The sequence below is a fragment of the Brassica napus genome, unplaced genomic scaffold, assembly GCF_020379485.1.
Source record: "Brassica napus cultivar Da-Ae unplaced genomic scaffold, Da-Ae ScsIHWf_270;HRSCAF=446, whole genome shotgun sequence".
In the NCBI taxonomy this organism is placed as follows: Eukaryota; Viridiplantae; Streptophyta; class Magnoliopsida; order Brassicales; family Brassicaceae; genus Brassica; species Brassica napus.
In genome coordinates this window covers 333,418-355,547 of record NW_026015992.1, presented here as the reverse complement: position 1 = coordinate 355,547, position 22,130 = coordinate 333,418, and the positions used below count along the sequence as shown (strand labels likewise).

At 30.9% G+C, this 22,130-nt stretch overlaps 2 protein-coding genes and 1 long non-coding RNA gene across 3 annotated transcripts; 2 read left to right on the top strand and 1 right to left on the bottom strand.

Annotated features, from left to right (window-relative positions):
- The first annotated feature begins 519 nt into the window (after nucleotides 1-519).
- On the top strand, nucleotides 520-2,019 carry LOC125601983. The gene is made up of 3 exons (XR_007334525.1): nucleotides 520-978; nucleotides 1,066-1,239; nucleotides 1,333-2,019. It is a non-coding gene; the product is annotated as an uncharacterized LOC125601983 (long non-coding RNA).
- A 2,449-nt stretch (nucleotides 2,020-4,468) lies between these two features.
- On the top strand, nucleotides 4,469-10,159 carry LOC106436485 (inactive GDSL esterase/lipase-like protein 25). Its single transcript, XM_048773921.1, has 5 exons — nucleotides 4,469-4,796; nucleotides 4,879-4,994; nucleotides 8,903-9,103; nucleotides 9,178-9,430; nucleotides 9,522-10,159. The coding sequence occupies exons 1-5, from the start codon at nucleotides 4,574-4,576 to the stop codon at nucleotides 9,896-9,898; spliced, it is 1,170 nt and encodes a 389-aa protein (XP_048629878.1). The 5' UTR covers nucleotides 4,469-4,573; the 3' UTR covers nucleotides 9,899-10,159.
- A 594-nt stretch (nucleotides 10,160-10,753) lies between these two features.
- On the bottom strand, nucleotides 10,754-12,423 carry LOC106436486 (epithiospecifier protein). Its single transcript, XM_013877451.3, has 2 exons — nucleotides 12,285-12,423; nucleotides 10,754-11,941 (listed from the first exon to the last, which is right to left on the bottom strand). The coding sequence occupies exons 1-2, from the start codon at nucleotides 12,330-12,332 to the stop codon at nucleotides 10,943-10,945; spliced, it is 1,047 nt and encodes a 348-aa protein (XP_013732905.2). The 5' UTR covers nucleotides 12,333-12,423; the 3' UTR covers nucleotides 10,754-10,942.
- Nucleotides 12,424-22,130: the final 9,707 nt, after the last annotated feature.

The window sequence follows — 22,130 nt, the reverse complement described above, 5'->3', positions numbered from 1 at the left end:
GGAAAGATATTTTCTATATACATGTTAATGACAATATATTTCATTGGCTGTTTCTGATTTGAAATTCTTATTTTCCTGAGAATTGATTTTTGTTTATTTGATGTATGCAGCAAAACAACAGTACAAAATGGCAAATTTAAACCCGAGGATACTCAAAAGATAGCTTCATATGAAACATATTTGGTGAGAAGTAGCACAATTGCTCGGAGTTGGGAAGCTAGAACTCGGGTGTAACAAAAGAATTCACGCATATTGTTTTATTTGTTGAACCAGGGAAGCTTGACGATCATCTACCATCGTGCCTTCTTCAAATGGAATTACAAAACAGAGACGGAAATTCTCAGGTATTGATTGCTTCGACCTCCTCCTTCAAATATTTAAGCTTATCTGATGATTTTTTTTATTTGCTTTGTTCCTATCTGTCAGAGACCCGTGGACATCATCATGAGGTGGTAAAGATGAGAGATCGGCCGGAGAAGAAAGAGCGAGATTCAAAATTGTCACGTCAGACATTGAGGAAGATAGAGTCGGTAACTTTGGCTGAGCTTAATTCCTTTGTTTTGAACGCCTCCCCACTGGTAAACACAAGATAACCTTTGCCTCTCTTAATTTACATTGTTGTAGAACGTTAAGTTCCTATGCACTGGGGTAGTAAGTGGCATTGATACCATCTACTGATGGTGCTACATTTCGTGCACTAAGATTTTTCGCATACTGTAACGAGGCTTCTCCTCCTTCACTTGCGTTTCATGTAATAAAGAGAATTCAATTGGGGTTGTGAGGTAATGTTTTATCAGCACAAAATTCTTCCTCCTTCCAGCTTTGTTGATAGTAAACTTTTATAGACATTATATGTCACATTCTGAAATTGTTAATGTGACAGTCTCCGATGCATCTGACTCAACTGAGTTTGTAGCTTTTGATACTGTAATAAGTTAGTTGACAAATACCAGGGTTGGAGAGGTCTCCCAACAAATGGTAACACTTACCAACTTACGCACATTTCTCTGTCCGTATTTTACGTAAACTGCATATTCAAGTAACTGAAATATTATCCCTCACCAGAACGCAGGGCTCCAAGACCCCCGGAGTTCGGCCCTTCTATAATGCATCAAAAAAAAATTTCGGCCGCACCTTCACCTTCCAGTTGAAGGTTTCTCGATTCAACTTCTCATCCAAACAGCAGAGCTCATATACAATTGTCACTAGCGCCCAGCCCAACCAAATTTTGAGAATCAAGTCAGTACATTAACTTCATTTTGCTATGTCGGGAAACTACGAAAGTTTTTGATCATTGTTTAACATTGTTAATGACAATGATCAAAAACTAAGGTAGCAATGACAACCCGGTGATTACATGTCTGGTGGTGGAGCTGTGAAAAGAAGTTATCCATGTGAGAACATGAGGGACTCAGACATTAGAAGAAGCACTGCTGATGGGAATGGTGATGGGCAAACAACTGTTCTAAGTGAACCAAATGAGTCACCTGTAGCTGACAAGAATACATGAGAGGATGCAGCAGTTCTGGAGGAAGGGCGCTCCACAAAGAAGAAGAGAAACAATGATATTATTAACAAGTTTGATGACTGATTGACTACGAAGATGCGTTCACATGAACATTGCATTGAAGACTTAAAAAAAAAATCACTTTGTATAAACTAAGACATTTTCCTTAAACCATGTCATTGTTTTAATAAGTTAAGTTTCTCCAGCTAATCTATGTCCAGAAATATTTTTTTAATACAATGAATCGGCTACATCATATAAATCCACAGTTTAAATAAAAATGTATACGTTGACAAAAAAAATTGTATAGAATAAAAGGTAAAACAAACATATAAAAGGAAAAATAATATATGCTAACACAATCGACCACAATTTTTTTAATATAATTCTTATTATCTTTGTAAATTTAGAAAAACATTTCAAAAAATTAAAACAAATTTGTTTTCATGAAAAACAATAATGGTCGAACAAGTATATAAATGAAAAAATAAAATAGATAGTATTTTTTGAAAAAATAACAAATAGTAAAATTTAATACTATTTTAAATTAAAATAAATGAAAATTTCATAAATTTATTAAACTTCAAATAATATTTATATTATTTGCTTTTTTATTCACCCCCCCCCATAGGTACTATATGTTACTTAAATAAAATAAAATTTCAAATGACGTTTCGTCTATATGCTGTCCACATGGTATTAAACAGTATAAGTATGTTTTCTAAATAAAAAAATCAACTCTACTTTATGTTTAAATTTCAACTAAATTAACTTTGTTACGACAATAGTTTTTATTCTACTTTTATTAAATCAATTAGTCACAACCACTTATGTTATTTCACTTTGAACTAATCAACTTCAAAATAAATTAACACCATATAGTCGCTAACCACTATCAAATTGATCAGAAAAAAATATCATTCTCTTGCAACATATTTTTATTTTCATATTTTGAACATATTTTATTTACTAAGACCATAAAATAAACTGTAAATTCATGTAAAAATAAAATATACGAATCCGGCGCGTAGCGCCGGAATACCACTAGTATACTAATAAAGTTGAGGATACTCTCTCTTTCTTCTGCCACCTTAGAACACCCTATTCCAAATGACAACACGTGGCAGGACTTGAAAAACTTTTGATTTTTGTTTTCCTGGCGTGTTGTAATAGATCTGGACTATGGACCGTTATATGATTAAGTAGGTGGACTTTCACAACTTCACAACTCATTAATTGATTTGTACCTTTCTATGATAGTCTTCGTCTTCTCCAATCATGTAATCTCCATGCTCTTGTCCTTTCTTGCTTTTTTCTTTTGTGAAATTATTAGTATTTGTTGTAGATCAGATTTATGAATTTCCAGTTGTGAGGTTGTTTCTCACGGCGTTGTAGACTGTTACGGTTAATATTGACTGCTCCTCTTCTTCCATAAATTTTGGCTGATGTTGGGTTGGGTCAGAGTTAGTCATTTTTGATTTTTTTTCCTCGTCGTTGACTTGCTATTGATAGTCCCTACTTGTCTTCGTTTTCAAGATCTGGTTTTTGGTGATGTGACTTCTAAGCTCTCTTTCATAGCTTGGAGACGACTCCACGGTTTTCTGGTTTCGTTTTTTCTCCCCTTCCCTTTTTGTTCTTTCATCTCGTTACAACTTTCATCGCTGTTCGCGTCTCTGGTGGCGCTTCCTTTCGTCATATTTACCCCTCCAGGTTTGGATAGTGTTTTCCTTTTGCTCGAAGGTTGTTTCTGGTCTTAGCTTAGGCTTTGATTTCTCGGTGGTTGGGTTCTATTATCCCACCCTCAGTTGTTTCTCTTCTTTCATTGCTTCCCTTGGTATAGGTATGCGGAGTAAGTTTCTTAGAGCTTTGGTCCCTTCTATCTAGAGCTTTGTGGTTCTTCACTGGCATAGGTGTCTTGTATGTATTAGTTTAGTTTGTAAGGTGCTTCTTACCTTTTAGATGGTGACATTTATTGAGTTAATGTTACTTAAACATTTTGTTTTTATCTTTGATTGTAGAGGTTTTAGGTTTTGATTATGTATTGGTGGTCTAGTTTCTTCTTAATTTGGTTATTTTATAATTTTTAATAGCAAAATAAATATATAATTTGTATATAAAATTATAGAAATTAGTAAAAAAATAATAACATAGTGAAAGTTTAAGTTATTTTAGTTGTGAATAAATTAAATATTAAAATATATTTATATTATTGTACTTAATTGTTTTATTCATTTTTAATTTTAGTGACCAATAAAATAGATTATAAACTTCAATATGCTGATGTTTAATGCGAGAAGGATTAGATAATTAAAATTCTGAGATCAATCCTATCTATCAAATTATATCACGTTTAGTTCAGTGGTTGATATTAACATAAAAATAGGCATTTACAAAAATAAATGCTTTTTTAACTACTTTTCTCGCTTTGATACTCATTTTATTGGTTTTCCAAAACTCATATAATTGTACCTTTTATTTTAGAGATAGAGAAAAATGGGAGTCATTTGTATGTAGACCAATTTGGTCCAGCACATGTGATGCTTCATATTTTTGATTATTTTAGTGCTATGATTTATATCTAATAGACATTTGTATGTAGACCAATCCAAAAATAGCATAAATAGAAAGTGCTAGACTAAATTAGAGTTTCTATAAGATGAAGGATCTAAAATATATAAAAAAAATACATGGAACACATATCAATAAATTTCTTCCACATGTGGAAAAAGTCTACTTTATATATATATATATATATACATAAATAGATTGGGCATTATTTTTGTAAACTTCTTCGTTTTAGGCGTTTTATTTATGTAATTTATTACGGATTAGACAAATAATTCCACTTCTAAAAGACTAACCACGAAAACCAGTGAAAAGTATTAGAAAAAGAAAAATACTAATTAAACAAATAATTCCACTTCTAATAGACTAACAGTGAAAAGTCTTTTAATATTTTTGTTAAACAAATGCAAAAGTAAATCATGTGGTTTATCACCTTAATACAAACCAACGAACGACTGTAATCTCAGATCAAACAAAACGACGGCGCTTCACCCTCTTTCAATGGCGAATCCCAAATCTCACCTCTTCGCTCTTCTTCTACTCCACTTCTCAACCGTCTCCTTGGCCCAGACGCTCTTCGTCTTCGGCGATGGTCTTTACGACGCCGGCAACAAACAGTTCGTCTCCTCGAATCGCGTCGACGCTAGCTTTCCTCCGTATGGAATCACTCTAGGAGAGGCTACGGGACGGTGGTCCGATGGTCGCATCGTTCCCGACTATCTCGGTAATGTTGAGATCGATGGCTATAGGGTTTCATACTCGTTAGGGATTTGATTTAGTCTGATCTTCTCGCTTGTTGTAAGCAGCTAGTTTCATGGGTATTTCTCAAATCCCTCCGATTCTCCGTGCCACGGCGGATTTCTCTCACGGAGCTAACTTCGCCATCGCCGACGCCACCGTTCTCGGGGCCCCTCCGGAGTCGGTTAGCTTTTTCGACTGATCGTTAAATCTCACTCTAGAATTCAAATTTTTATATAAGAAGAGTTTTTTTGTTCGTTAATACATATGAATTTTGATTTGTTTTTTTCTTTCGGTTTTGGTTTGGTTTGGTTTGATTGAATAACAAAACTAGGAACATGGTAATATACTAACAAAATCTGATTTAGTTCAGTTCAAGTGTTATGGATAATTTCGAATCATTTAAATAAAACTATAGGGTAATTTGAACTTTTAGAGAAATTATTGGAAACAAAATCAAAATCTGATTTAGTTCAGTTCAAGTGTTATGGATAATTTCGAATCATTCAAATAAAACTATATGGTAATTTGAACTTTTAGAGAAATTATCGGATGATTCTTTCTTCGAATAAAAAAGTCAAGTAGTTTGGATAATTTTAAATATTTTAGATAAAAACATTCTAATAACATGATTTTTCAAAAAAAGAGAGGCAAAAAAAAAAAACAGAGAGAAAAAAGAGCAAACCAAAGACCACCGTGTTCTCTCCGGCGCGTACGCGTCACTGCGACGTTGCCGGAGCTCCTTTCCTTCCTTTTCCTCCGTTTTTCTTCTTTGCTTCCTCTCCTACCTCCCTTTCTCTCTCCGATATACTGTTTGCTCTGGAAGAAGAGACATGCTGGCAATGGAGTAGCGACCAGATCCAGTTTTCGTCTTGGCTTTCTGGTGTCGACGTGAGGTTGGAGTGGAGGAGATGGATTGGAGGTCGGCTTTTAGAACTGAGGATTTTGTCAGATTCAAATTTTCCACTTCCAGAGTTTCGACATAGCCTTCACGACGAGGGCGCGTGGTATAGGTGAGACGTCTCCTGGAGCCTGGATCTACCGTACTCTGCGATGGTGAGATGGCAGAAGGAGTGGTGTAACGGGCGATAGAAAGAAGTTTTGGTCCTTCGGTGTTCGAAGACAAGCTCAGCAAGGAGGCTCGAAGAAGTCGTGGTCAACCGAAGAAGAGGCCTTTGCGCTATGGTCTCTGCACTTCTTGAAGTCGCTATCAGTTTAGGTCTTGTTCCATCGCAGTAGTCAAGGTTCAGTTTTCATTCCCGACTAGTCTGTTCGGTTTCGGGCTTAGGAGCGAGATGCAAGTTCTTTCGGCTAGAGGCCACTTATGATGACCCTGTCTATCCTCTGAGTGTTTCCTTTGCTAAGGTCTGGACTTTTATTCTTAACGTTTGTGATGACCCTGATATGGAGGTGATGTTCTATCGGTTGTGGAACCGGATTATATCAGAGGGTTGTGAGTCCCGTGTTTAGTTTTTGGGTTTGGTGTGTGACAATTTCAGTTGCAGAATTCTCTTTCAGTTGGTGGTGCAGTGATTTATGGTTGATGTGGTCTGTTTTTGAATGCGTTTGTTATGGGAATCAATTGACGAGGCTTGTTTGTGTGGAGGTGTCTGGGAGACTTCTATCTAGGTGTAAAGTGGACGTCAGAGGAGTGCGTTCAAACCGTATCCGAAAGTTGCTTGCTTGTCGGGTTGTGAAGTCTTGGTTCTTGATTACTAATGGAGGATGGTATCGTTTGGCAGGCCATAGGCGGCAACGATAGATCCGGGTTGAGAAGATTGAGGGTCTTTGGGTTTTGAAGCGGATGGAATCGTTGGTTGGCCGAGAGCAGCTTCGATTTGTCCAGATTTCTGCGGTTGCTATATTGGAAGGTCATGTGCACTGAAATGTCAGTTTGTCTATAGATTTTCATGTTTGTAATGTTTTAGTTATGGGTGATTGGTTTTTACCCGTATTTGTTATGTGTCTGTAAATCGTCCTGCTGTGGGCTCAAGTCGCCCCGTTGTGGGCTCAAGTCGCCCCGTTGTGGGCTCAAGTCGTCCTGTTGTGGGCTCAAGTCGCCTTTCTTTTGGGCTTTAGTTCCGGAGATTTCATGATTTCTGCCAGCCTTTGTAAGAGTGTTTAACTATGAATGAATGAATCCCTTCAGACGGAAAAAAAAACATGATTTTTCAAATAGCTTTCCATATTAGCAAAAAAATATTTTTTTGGCAGCCAATATTAGGTAAATATAATCATTATATATGTATTTATATTTAAGAAATTTGTTTATCTTATATATTAAAACAAAAGTCACAATCTTGATTCATGTATGATTTTTTTCAAAAATGGATCTAATGGACTTATTCCTACAAAGTAATGTTACATTTAAATTTTGGGTTTACAAGAAATTTTTGTTGGGCTATCAATAATTGAATTTAAACAATAGATGACCCATTTGATTTATAAATATAATTTAATGTTGTAATATTATACCTTCATATGTTAGTTATTTAAATATTTGTCGATGTTAACTTTTAAAATTATAAAAAAAAATTAAATAGAAAAAAATCATATTATTTAACAATGATTGATCTTTACTACCTTAAACCAATGAAAAAAAATTTAAAACTATATAGCTTATTTTAAAAATTAAACAAAAACTAAATTTTTAGTTATTTACGTGATCATATAAATCTATTAAGCGAAAATTTTAATTTTTTAAAAACTTTCTAAATTTGTGAAATGTTGCAATTTCTTTAAATATGACAATAAAATAATATTTTACTAATCTTTATATATATAGTTACGATTTTAATAATAAAATAATAATCTAAATATATATATAAGAAGATATAAATACATGTGAAAGTTTGAAACAATCTATTCAATGAAAAAATATACTGTAAACTTATTATATTTTAAAAATTGATAGACACATCTTATATATTAAAACAAAAGTCAAAACTTTGATTCATGTGAGATTTTTTTTAAAAATGAACCCAATGAACTTATTTCTAAAAAGTCATGTTACATTTAATTTCTAATTTTATTATTTAAATTTTTGGTTTACCAAAAATTTTTATTGGGCTATCAATAATTGGATTTAAACAATAGATGATCCATTGGATTTATAGATAGTATAAATTAAATAGATATAATTTAATGTTGTAATACTATACCTCCATATGCTAATTATTTAAATATTCGTCGATGTTAAATGTTAAAATTATGAAGATTTTTTTTAAATAACAAAAATCATATTATCTAACAATGGTTAATCTTTACTACTTTAAACCAATGAAAACAAATTTTAAACTATATAGTTTATTTTAAAAATTAAACAAAAACTAAAATGTTTAATTATTTACTCGATAATATAAATCTGTGAAACGAAAAGTTTAATTTTTAAAAAACTTTTTAAATTTGTGAAATATTACAATATTTTTGAATATGATAATAAGACAATATTTTACTAATATTTATATATATAGTTACGATTTTAATAATAAAATAATAATCCAAAAAATATATATATATATATATATATATATAAGAAGATACAAATACATGTGAAAGTTTGAAATAATCTATTCAATGAAAAAAATACTGTAAACTTATTAAGTTTTAAAAATTGATAGACATATATATATTATAATATATATCAATTGAAAATTGAAAACAAAATGTTTATATAAAAATAAATGAAAACAAAAATCTGCGCGGTTGCGCGGATCGAGATCTAGTATATATTATAACATATACCAATTTAAAATTAAAAACAAAATGTTTATATAAAAATAAATGAAAACAAAAATCCGCGCGGTTGCACGGATCGAGATCTAATTTTAAAATTAAATATAATTAACTTCTTTGAAGCATATGAATTGTGTTTTAGATATTGGGATTTTCTTTTGGTTCTGGTTTAATTTCGGTTTTCAGATATAGAAGTATGGATATTTATGAATCTCGGTTTTGGTCTGGTTTTTGGTTCCGTTTGGTTTTTCGGTTTATGGTAAAAATACCCGGGCATAATTAGGATGGTAGAAGTTAGGTCAACGTATGAGGGAGTTTAGATTAAATATATTTTGAAATGATTATTCTGGCCAACAGATGACACTGTCACAACAAGTGATCAAGTTCTCTGAAAACAAGAACAAATGGACAGCCAAAGCACGTTCCGAAGCTATCTACTTGTTCTACATTGCCTCTGATGATTACTTGAACTATGCCAAGAACAATCCGAATCCCTCTGATGATCAGAAACAAGCTTTTGTGGGTCGAGTCATCGCTGCTATAGAAGCAGAACTGAAGGTATAAACACACAATCTTTGATTGGTTCCCTATATGTTTTTCTGTTTGTTCTCTCATCTACCTGACTTTTTCAGGTGCTTTACGGGTCTGGAGGTAGGAAGTTCGCGTTCCAGAACTTGGCACCGTTGGGTTGCTTACCGTCAGTGAAACAAGCAAATGGAAATGTTCAGGAGTGCGCGAGGTTACCTTCTGAAATGGCTGAGTTGCATAACAAGAAGCTGTTGCAGCTCTTGGTTGAACTCTCACGACAACTCAGTGGTTTCCAGTACTCGTTTTACGACTTCTTCAGCTCCATCCAAAACAGAGTTATCAAGTCTAAGACTTACAGTAAGTCTTTTACTGTCACCATCATCATCAGCATAACTCATAAGCTTATTGATATTTGAAAAAGTTGTGACATTTATCATTTCTGATGCAGCGTTTGAGACAGGAATGGCTGCTTGTTGTGGAACTGGCTCTGTCAATGGAACCAGTTGCTCCACTAGCAATGTATGCGCTAAGCCTGAAGATTATCTCTTCTTCGACGGTAAGCATTTGACACAAGAAGGGAACCTTCAGGTTGGTCATTTGATATGGGGATCAGATCCGGAAGTGGTTGGACCAAACAATCTCAGAGAGCTTCTATTCCTTCCTCTGGACATTACAGCCACCTTAGCTAATATACAGGAAGCTATGGCCGCTACAATGCCGAGGCAGATCAAAATAGAAAGTCTTTATGATATCAAGAAGATGGAATCGGAGATGGAGAATCAATGGCTTTATCAGGTTGATAAAGCTACCTCCTTTCTTATCTAAAGCCAGAGAGTTAAAAAGGAGCTACTGTAATAACGAACAAGACAAGAAAACTGAGACATCTTTGTGGTTTTATAATAAAACAATCAGCCTTGAGTTTTAAGATTATCCCAAGCAGTTTTAAATCTGTTGTGACATTCAACTGTTATGTTTTGTTGACAGATTATAAGTACTTAACTATATATTTTCTATATTTCTAAAAGATGTATGTTTTTGTATTTTTACACAAATAAATTTTGATAATAAATATATATTTAATGTTTCTTTCAAACATTTAACTTTCTTAAACATAGGATCATTCATGGTCTGGATGAATAGAAAAATGTTGTAGATAACTAGAGATAAGGGCAACCACAACCGTGTACCGCATAAAAATCCTTTAAAAAAAGTGTTTTCTATTTTTTTAATTATTTTTTTTAGATTTAAAAAAAAAACTAATCAATTGTGGGTCGTCATGTATCAGTGGAGTCCACGAATAGTTAACAGACTCCACCGATGGAATCCTTATGGAAGAAATTTAACAGCTTAAACCTACACAAAAACCTAAAAAGCGTGGACTTTATATGTTTTTATAATAATTTTTTTTTAAGGATTCCAGCTACGTACCGCCGTTGCATGTGCTCTAAGAGCATCTCCAATGTATAACTCTATTTTTTCATCCAAAATAGAGTAAAAGTGAAAATAAAGTAAAATTGCTCTAACCCTATTCCATTTTTCACTTTATAATGGAGTGATGAACAAACAAAAAATAGATTACTCAATTTATGGAGTAAATTTTATTATGAAATGAGATATGAAGTTGGGTTAGAGCATTCCTTACTCTATATTCACGTTTACTCCATTTTAGAAAAAAAAATTGAGTAGGGATGGAGATGCCTTAGCAATCATATCATTTATTGGACACATGTACAATTATGATTCCACCGACGACAGTTTCCAAGCCGCCAACACACACAGTACATTATCTGATTTAATTTCACAAACCTTTTATTGGTACATATATGATATTTATCACACAAACAGAGCTTGAAAGTGAAGGCATTGAAATTACGCGGAATTGACTGCGTAGAAGTAGAGCTCATCGGTTCGGTTGTTTGTCGGAAGTTTTCCTCCATGCATGAGGAGACCTTTCTTTCCATATACGGTGGCAGTTGTGTACGCCGACCAACCTCGTGTACTCGGTTCATCTCCTCCTCCAAACCTCTCCCACACCAGTGTTTCCGTATCCAACGCGTAACCCTCATCGGACAACGTTCCTGGACCCAAATGGGCCCTTGGGTCGGGCCAGGTCTCACCTCCAAATATAAGTATATATTTTCCGACAACTGCATGCGCAAACACGCTCCTCGCAGAAGGTTTCTCTCCTCTAGTCTCCACTTCGGTCCATTTTTGAGTAACGGGATCATAAAACTGCACGTGATCAGACTCGTAGTCATTTTTCCCATTAGGATCAGGAGAAGTGGCAAACCCATAAACCACCCAAATCTTTCCTTGCACCACAAGGAATCCAGCTCCTCCTCTTTTCTCAAACCTAGCTAGCTGCTCTCCCGGATCTGGTAGCTGAATCCATTTCCCTTCAGCTATGTTATACGCCTCGATGGTTCCAAACCGCACGGGAGTTTTATTCGCCCCGCCTTTGCTCACCCCACCGAATACATACACGTGGTTATCATCCCAAGCCATGGAATGGAAAGTACGAGCCTCGGGTCCTCCCACTTCATCCAGCTTCGTCAGGAACTTCCACTCCTTTTTCACCGTGTCGTACGAGTAAAAATCGTCGAACTGTTTATGCTCATCGCGGCCTCCGAATATATAGAGCTTAGTTCCCACGGGCACCATCCGGGTGCCTAAGGCTTTGACGTTAGGGAGGTCTCCGCTGCCCGTTTCGATCGACCAAGTGTGTGTTTTGAAGTCAAACACGTACAGGTCTTTGTCGATGGAAATATTTGGCGTTAACTCGCCGCCGAAAGAGTACAGCTTGTCTCCGACCACGGCTATGCCATGTGAGCTTCTTGGTCCTGGTCCTTCTCCTCCTTTCTGCTCCACCTGTTAATCGATCAATGACCAAGATAACTTAAACCCACGATGATGATTCATGATAACTATTAAACATATATTGATGAGTCGGTAATTATTCAAATACGTGACAGGCTAACACAGTTGGTAGTTGAAGGATAATATTTTATTTTTATTTGAGGATGATAAAAAATCTTAGTACTCATTACTCGATTCAAAGTTCATGAATATCTAGGTCGAAAAGGAGTGGGGTCACGTGAATACGTGATGAGAACACAGAAGGACTATCAGTGTCAATGTGTCATATGCTGATAATCGATGTTTTTCTCGTGTAAAAGTTATGTATTTGATGGAAATTAGATTGAAGGCTTACCTTGATCCACTCGCCTTGCAAAGTCGGAGTCACAGCTTCAATATCCATTTTTGTTTATTTGTTGTTTCTCCTCTTTCTACGATGTTCTATTTATAGGACGAAATCTACGCGTTAAGATATACTCCATATCACTTAAAACTTTAAGTGGTGTTTAAGGGAGGTGAACTGAATTAAGGGTTTTAGGAAATTTTGGAATTTTGTTAAAATCTCCTGTTATTGAATTAATAATTTTAAAAACTCTTTTCAAATCAACTGTTATTTAATATGAGATTTGTGCAAAGTCATTAAAACTCATTTAGAATCACATGTTATTCAATTATTAAGAAAATATAAATATTTATACAATTTATTTTGGTTACATAAAAATAACATTAAATGAACAAAGTTCAACCAATAAAAAAATAGTATTTTGTAATTACAAATTTTAGATGACATTAAATTTTATCTTGAACAGTGAGAATATCAGTTATTGTAAAACAAAATTAAAAATTTTAAACACCACTTAAAGTGATACCGAAAGAATATTTAATTACGTGGTTCTTGTGAAGTGGTGTGACCTTGTGGGTATTTTCGTCAAACAAGAAAATAAGAAGATAATATTTGTCTTAAAAGACCAAGCCTTGAAGAGCAGTTAGACAACATGGATGGTGCTCAAAGAGAATGTCGCAAAGTCATGACGGTAAGCAGGGCCGGCTTTAGGATAGGGGCAAACGGGTGTGGGCCCCTGGCCCCATTTTTTTTTGTAAAAATAATATTGGAAAAAAAGAGTCCAGTTTTTTAAAAAAATTAGGAATATGGGCCCAAATTTTTTAAAATTATCGACAAATACATGTGAAAAAAATATTTAAATTTATTTTGGCTATGGGTCCATGATATCTTTGAGCCGGTCCTGACGGTAAGGAGCATGGAAGCGAGGCATGATAAAAATGATGCATGTGTTTCTTTATTTCCGCCATAAGAACATGGCTATTGTAACTGAATTTTTAGCCGCAAGAAATAACACTCAAAAGTAAAATTATAAACTATAAAATTTCAATAATATATGCAACTGGTATCATAATAACGGTTATATATTACTTGTGTGACTTGTTATTTTCTTAACGCAATGAACCTTTTTTTTTTTGAACTTTTAACGCAATGAACCTTTTCATCGTAAAAAATACAAAATACTGATGTAACACCTATAAGACGAAATTCGTGGAAGATCATGGATTTGGCCACGCACTCACGCAGTTGTACCCTTGTGGTCTTGATGTTATAAACTTATAATCAATTGCGCACATATTAGACAACAAAATTTGGATAGGTCTTCGTTGTCCTTTGTAAATCCAGGTAACATATTTCAACTGAAGAAAGTAGCTATGGTATTTTTTAAATAATGACATGTTTCAAAAATATTTTGAGCACCGTATACTTCAAGCTTGGTGCTACCGTGCTATATTTATTTATTTTATTTTTATATGGTTAATCAAATCGAGTACTTATAGATCAAAACTCATACATCTCTTGTTGTAACAAAAAATCTTTCTCAAACAACGTTTAAATCATGGTTTCTGGAACTTTTCTCCTTTAAATATTAACAGCGACATATAAAACAACTATGTTTTTTATATATTTTCACTTGATATCTGATTTGATCCATATAAATAAAGTACAATTTTAACATACTAAAATTAGTGTAAATAATATTATTTATTTTTAACATAAAAATTATTTACTTATAAGACTCTGATAACTAAAATAATCAATTTAATAAATAAAATATTATAAAAGTTACATAAGATATAGTAGTAAATAATCATTTATGTATATATAAATTTTTAATATGTGTATATATGCATATTATGGATCGAGTCAAATATTTGTTCCTAAAAAATATTATTATTTATGATTTAATTCATTTTATAGATATTATATATGATTTTACTTTGATTTTATAATGTTATATATATATATATATATCTGATTTTTTTATTCGAAAAAGATAACGAATCAATCAAAATTTACGTATAATTTGTCCACTCCTAGAATAAACTATAGATACACAAGAGAAACTAAGTTAATATAGTTTTTTTTTTGTAACAGAACTAAGTTAATATAGTTAAAACTAAAGAATGTATAGGTTTTAATATGGCCTTGTTTGGAAATAGTGATAGAGATAATGATATAGTTCCCTAATTATGTACTAGGCGGCCGAGTGTGTAAAGGAAACTACTTCCCTACATCAAACTTTTTTTAGAATGAACAACTGTTGTGCATGATGAATAGTCTAATGATTGCTATAAAATTAGGGTTAAGAATTATTTTTTGTACAAGGATAACTTTTAGTTTTCTTATTAAGAAATAAGAAGTTATGGGTCGGTGAAACCAAAACCACGTAAAATTGATTTTCCTTTGGTTAGCAAATAATTTGTCGACAGCTTTTTTACCTGTTTTGTGAATCGCACTAATTTTGCAGACATGTTCTTCTAATTTTGCTCAAAAAAAGTTCTTTTAAAGAACAATATGACACCTCATCATAGGTTCATAGTCATATATCACCGCTCCACTGTTTACTTGTTTAGGAACCTTTATTGTTTAGTTGTCGCAATATTAGGCCACATGGTACAAATTTCCATGCGTTCATGTACACATACATGCACTTGGACTAACCAAGTCAATTTTAATTTTTGTAACCAACTCAAATTGTTTTTTGTATTTCTTTTTTCTTCTGAACACCTAAGTGTCTCAAAATCTAATATAACAAATTTCTAAGTGTGAAATTTTAAATGATTTGAATTTTGTTTTTCTACTGAACACCTAAGTGTCTCAAAATCTAATAGAATAAAATTCTAAGTGCTGTTTACAAAAGAAAAAAAAAAACAAATTTCTAAGTGTGAAATTTTAAATAATAAAACTTAATTTCCGATTAAAAACTGAACTAATTTGAAAATAAAACTGAACTAATTGTTTCTAAAAGGAAATAAAATTAAGTTAATAAAAAATAGGAATTTTTTTTAGTTAATTAGAATTTTAATTTATATGGTTGTGATTTGTGAAGAAAACATATACTACTAAAACCTTGATTGGTACAACTGAAGACAAAACATTAATAGTATGCAATAGAAACTGTATGCTATAGAAGTAATATATTCTCATAAATATATTTAATAAAATAATTTTTAAAGCGGTAAATAATTTGTGTATGATCATGATGTATAATTTTTTAATTTCTAAATAATATAGATATGTATATATTATTTATATATTTTATTATATTAAATTAATTTTTAGTATATTTTAAAAGTAAAATATTATTCTTTTGAAAAGTAAAAAAAAACTATTTTAAAATAGAATTTTTTTTATTGATAAAAATATAGTTTTCATTTTATTAAATAAACTAAAATATTAATAGTATATTTAGGAAATTTTTAGTTAATTAAAATTTTAATTTATGTGGTTGTGATTTGTGAAGAAAACATATACTACTAAAACCTTGATTGGTAAAATTGAAGACAAAACATTAATAGTATGCAATAGAGATTGTATGCTATAGAAGTAATATGCTCTCATAAACATGTTTAATAAAATAATTTTTAAAGAGGTAAATGATTTGTCTACGATGTATAATTTTTTAATTTCTAAATAATATAGATATGTATATATTATTTATATATTTTATTATAATAAATTAATTATTAGTGTATTTTAAACGTAAAATATTATTCTTTGAAAAGTAAAAAATATATTTTAAAAATAGAAATTTAATTTTTAGATAAAAATATAATTTTGATCTTATTTAATAAACTAAAATAGTTATGTTAAATTATTTTAATTTATTTATATATTCTAAATGCAAATATTTTATCAAAAACCTCATATGAAAGCATCGAACAAAGAGAATTTAACTCCTTTCTTACAAAAAAAAAGAGCATTTGGAGATCATTTATTTTAAATGTTTTTCTAATAATTATTAATTGGATAACAAAAAACATAAATCTTATGTTAATGCTCTACCGATCAAACCCTAAAACATATTTGTATAACTGAGAAACAAACCAATTGTAGCATTTGTGGAACTATTACTATCCATTAACATCAAATAGTTTTCTACATAAATGTTTGTACGTGTAGTCCGTTAGTTTGATTTTGTTTGTTGATCTTGTTTATCTCAACAATTTACATATCTTCTATTATTTTTAATGTTCTATTATTAAAATAAATTAAACAATCATATTAACCATATAATAAAAATTTAGATTCTTCACATATATTATATTTTGAATTTTTAAAATGAAAATTACGAAAACTTTTAAAAATCTCACTTTGTAAATTTTATGATCTATAGTGTTAAAAAATTGTTATAATAAAATACAAATGATCAAAAAATTATACGAGTAAAAATCACATTTAATAGATATTCAGATTAATATATATAGGTCTTATCACATGATATAATTACGGTTGAATGGACAAAATTAATATTTAACAAGTATCAGAATTTACATTTTATTTTGCACATGTGCGCGGATAATCAATTAGTACTTCATTATTATGCATTATAAATCAGGAATTGTGACATCTCCACTTCCTTTGCTGGTTTTGGAGGATCTGTATATCAGATGGTAAATAATGCATATAAAGAAAATTTACCACTAGGTGAATAGGAAGGAGATAGATGAGAAGAACCCAATTTGGACGCCAGAAAATTTTTTGAAATGTTAGATGCAGCTAATCAACCATTGTATCGAGGATGTATAGATGGACATTCACCTTTATCATCTGCAAGTCGATTGATGGCGCTAAAGACTGACTATAATTTGCCTGAAGAATGTGTGGATGCGATTGCGGATTTTGTCAGAGATGTTCTACCTGAGAATAATTTTGCACCTTGTTCATATTATGAAGTTCCAAAATTGGTCGCTGATCTTGGTTTACCTTATCAAGTGAAAGATATATGCATCGAGGTATGTCTTTTGAAACATATTTTCCGCCTAAAGTAGTCATATATATTTGAGTCAACTTATATATTTTATGCTATTTTAGGTTTGTTATATTCGTTATCTGCGAATTAGGCAAAGAAACGATCCTTGGATCACTATCACGTCAATAAATTCAAGAAGCCGATTACAAGGGGTATTTGATTACAACAGCGATTAACCGAAAAGGATGTACACTTGGAATCAGAGGACGAGATTGGAAAGTATGACGAAAACGATTCAGCTTCATGTTCATCATCAGATAATGCATCTGCTTCAGAGTAGATCTTGCATAATTAAATGTATTAGAGAATTGCTTTTAAATTTTTGTAGATTTCTTTTAAAAATATTTAAGAATATTTGCAAATTTCTTTTATATATATATATAATATCTGAGAATTACTTTTAATCATTGTAGATTTCTTTGAAAAACATTTTAAAATATTTAAAATTTATTTTATATATATATTAATTACTTTTAATCTACATACATGTCACCGGATCGACTGATCTTTGTCGATTTTATATTAGGTTCCATGGAATTATATTTTTGAGGAAAGAATGGTTTCTATGTTTCTATATGTTACGACTATAATTCTAAGCAAGTTAATAGATTGGTAAAAAGAAAAGTTAATAGAATGGTAAGAAAAAATAATACTTTGGTAGCAAGCAATTCAAATTTGCGAAGGAAGGCACTAGCAATCAGAGCCGGGCCTAATATATTTTGCCCCAGAAGCAACAAAAACATTTTGGCCCATTTTTCTGAAATTTTTTTACTAAAGACACCTTTACAGCATATCGAACCCACATCAGATAGAGGCATAGAGCTATAAGCCTATAACTATGGTCGTGACCAGTCAAATTACGTAATATTTAATATTTATAAGTATTGTTGGCCCTTTGAATATTTAACTTCGTTGGGCCCTGAAGCAATAATGCTTCATCAGCTTCTACTGAAACCCGGATCCGCTAGCAATGGTCGTATAAACATTACTTATGGAATTCGATTTCACTTTTGGTTGAGATGGAAAAGAAAAACATCTTGCCAACACTCTGCTTAAAATTTGTAAGTTTTTTCTTTTTGTAACTGAAAAGGGTTAAACCCGGGTCTATTAAAGACACAGACCTAACCCCGGGGTGGAGGTACAGCCCACGGATAGACCCTCTCCTGGGCATTCAAATGAGCCGAAAGCAATAGCTCATATCCGTGTGGCCAGCGGGATTCGAACCAGGGTTCGCCGTATTGGGTTTTTAGTCCCGGAACTAATAAAATTTGTAAGTTTATTAGTTATATTTGAACATAACTATGATATGTCTAAACATGAGGTAAAAAATGATTAATAGTTTTTTTTAATTAGTTACTATTATTGTACAGTATTTGATGTAAGATCTAAGTACAATTCGGAACTCTAAACTTAGAAAACATAATTACAACACAAAAATTTGGAAGTAAGTACCTAGAAGAATAACATGTATCCCTTATTGGCATCCAGTATATGCTTTTTGTGACAGTGTTATATTTTGTCCTTGTATTTTCTTTTAAATAATATGAGTGTATACTAATCTCCTAAAGGCTTGGCCACCGGTAACATAGAAATTCTGTCGTTATACATGGAAGTTAGATATTCATGTCATTTAACCACACAGGCGAGTAAATCTAAATGGTGGATTTCAAAACCTAGACAGTTAGCACTTTTCTCAGTTTACCGTACTATACCTGTGTAAAAAAAAGTATATATATATATATATATATATATAGAAACACATGTGGAAAATTTATTATTATATAATATGATTTTCTGTATGATGTATCTATTGTTGTTTAATACTTTTCCACTTTTCTCACATGTAAAAGACTAATTTATTAAAGTATGATATATAAACTAATAAATGATTTCATAAGTATGATATATAAACTAATAAATGATTTCATAAGTTATTAAAACAATATTAAAGTATGATATATAAACTAATAAATGATTTCATAAGTTAATATACATATTTTAAATTAAAATATTAAAAATAATTTAATATTTTTATCAAGTATGAGACGTGTAGAATGACAATATTTAATTTGTATAATAATTCTGACAAAAAAAATATAATAAGAAAATAAAATTTTAAATATATAAAAATTGAAAAAAAATGTACTATAATTTAAAGTTTTAAAATATAAGTAAAATTGATACGAGGCAGGTTATATAAATTAATTATCTTATTTTCATAAAATTATATTTATGTAAATTTTAATTTTATTATATATACCTTAAAAACATATGTTTTTATAAAAAAGAAACATATCTATAAAATTTCTAATTTTCAGTAAATGATTTTTTGTACAAAAATCCATCTCGCGCTTTAAAGTGCAGGTCAAAATATAATAATAAAGATTATTATTAGATATATAATAACAATATATAACAAAATGAAAAATAATAAATATTAAAATGTCTAATATCAATAATTAAATTAAATTAGAAATTTAAAATAAACCAAAAACAAAACATCAAAATTTCTAATAACACGTGAACAATAGAGTAAACTAAATAAATAAGTAAGCAACTATATTTATTTCAAACTTAAATCACTAAATTGTAATATCCGTACACGAATCGTTGATGCTCTAATCTATTTCTGTTTGAGTATGCATTTTCTCAAATATTGATATATCTTAAATATTGATCTATTACGCTTACAGCAAAATGATAAATTAGTTTGCCTAAAAATTTGTATAGCTAAGTTTTTTAAAATTAGAGCATCACTTTCATAATATATCCACCATTCATCTAAACATTCATAAATTAGAATACTTTAAATTTAAAAATTTAAGTCAAATTGTATTACATAATGGGTCACTCAGTTCAACCGGTAGCCGGGTCCCAGATATTAGCGGCTTTTTGCGGGTTTTATAGAATTTTAAAATACAAGTTTAAAAAAAACCGGATTACATATAGAGTCATCAATTGTGTCAGTTTAACCACGGGTCATGCTTCAGAACAATGAATGTAATGCCTCATGCAGAGGCGAACCCACATGGAAGAAAGGTGGGTCAGCTGACACAGGTTAACTTTAAATATTTTGTTTGTAAGCTATATCATGTACTCGCTAACAGCACAATTGGCTATGTATTTCCTCCTCTGACACTCCTTTCCTGGGTTCGAATACCGCTTCCTGCACCCTTTTTTAAAAAAAAATCCATGCTTCTGTTTGTGCTTTTGTTATAGTTTGGGTTTAAATAAAAGTTATGACCTAGGTAAAAATATATCATGGGTCCGCCACTGGCCTCATGTGTAACATTTAAGTGTAGATACATAATCAAAAATGCGAATTTATATTATTTATAAATTTGGTTTATTTCGAAAACATAAACATTATGAAAAATCTACTTAAATAAGGTTGTTGCACTCTTTCATTTGACTAATAATATTTTTGTTTTAGCTTAAATTTTGACTAACAATATATTACCATATATTTCTGTAACAAAATGTAGTCAATTTAATAGGTGCTATAACTAGATTTCCTAAATTTTTGAGATTTTTCTGAGATAAAATATTTTATTTTTTTCTACATGAATCAAAACCATTATATATCTCTTAAAACCTTTAAACAACTTCCATGTTAGTCTTACTTCATGTTTCTTTGAGATCTGATGTTTGCAAAACTATGTTAATCTTCTCCATCTTGCAGCTTTTCTTTTCATATATTTTCTTTTTCTTTGCTCTTTTACATCAAAAATTATAAAGGGTATATGGTCATTGTCAAATGTCAACGTAAACCTTAATTCTAATAACTTAAAAACACTCATATTAGTTTGCATTTAACCAACCTGCAATTAATATTAGAAAAGGGTAAATTACATGTTTACCATTTTCATGGTACCACTTTTCATTTTTACCACCACGAAAGAGATATTTTCAAAAATACATTCTTCATTAAATGGCAAAAGACTCTTATGCCATTGTTATTTATATATATACTAAATTATTATTTAAATACAAAAATTTAAAATTTAAAAAATTAAAAAAAGTAATTTTTTTTATGTTTTCGAATTATACTTTTTCAAATTCGAACTTTTTATAAATTTTTTTTTGAAATTTTCTTTTTTCAATTTTTTTTTCATTTTTTTCAAATTTCTTTTTGAAAAACGAAAATTATGTTTGAAACTATTTTTTCAAAATTTTTATATTTTTTAAGTATTTATTTATATATTTATTTGAATCCTAAATTTCACATTCCAAAAACCCTACCCCACCCCTCAACTCTAAACCCTAAGTCTAGATTAGTTAACCCTAAGGGTATAATTGTTTTTTATCCTTCATTAAAAGTGAAAATAAAAGTGGTTGGTGTAAACATGAAAAGTGGTACTATGAATGTGTTATTTGTGGCAATTTCCCATTAGAAAACCCCACATATTAAAATTTGTAGTTACAAAATCAATATCATTATACAACACCTAAAAGTATCCATATCAAATATATCAATCAATAGTGAATGGACTATTAAAGAATCATAAATTATATAGTTTATTTAAATTTATGTGCTATTAAAAAATATATCAAAAATTGAATCATATTCTTTAATATTGTTTTATGGGTTTTTATCGTGTTAACAAATAACGAATCGCAGGTTGATGACAAGTTTTCTGATTTTTACCAGGTCTTCTCTCATTTTAAATATTGTATTTTAACTGAATCTGAACTGGATTATATACGGATCACCAGTTTTACTAGTTCGACCGCATGCCAGGGTAACGAAAACATTGCTAAAAATTATTAAAACCCATAAAAATCTATACTATTAAATTAGTCCAAAATCTACCAAGTAAATCTTACGTTTAACCAATTCAACAAATGTAACTCTTATAAAATGCACATAAAATATAAATATA

Excerpts from the sequence above, each read along its gene's own strand:
- LOC106436485 (XM_048773921.1), top strand. The coding sequence starts at position 4,574 with ATGGCGAATCCCAAATCTCACCTCTTCGCTCTTCTTCTACTCCACTTC. Across the intron at positions 4,797-4,878 it reads CATCGTTCCCGACTATCTCG|CTAGTTTCATGGGTATTTCT; the intron begins GTAATGTTGAGA and ends TGTTGTAAGCAG. Across the intron at positions 9,431-9,521 it reads TATCAAGTCTAAGACTTACA|CGTTTGAGACAGGAATGGCT; the intron begins GTAAGTCTTTTA and ends TTTCTGATGCAG.
- LOC106436486 (XM_013877451.3), bottom strand. The coding sequence starts at position 12,332 with ATGGATATTGAAGCTGTGACTCCGACTTTGCAAGGCGAGTGGATCAAG. Across the intron at positions 11,942-12,284 it reads TGCAAGGCGAGTGGATCAAG|GTGGAGCAGAAAGGAGGAGA; the intron begins GTAAGCCTTCAA and ends ATCGATTAACAG.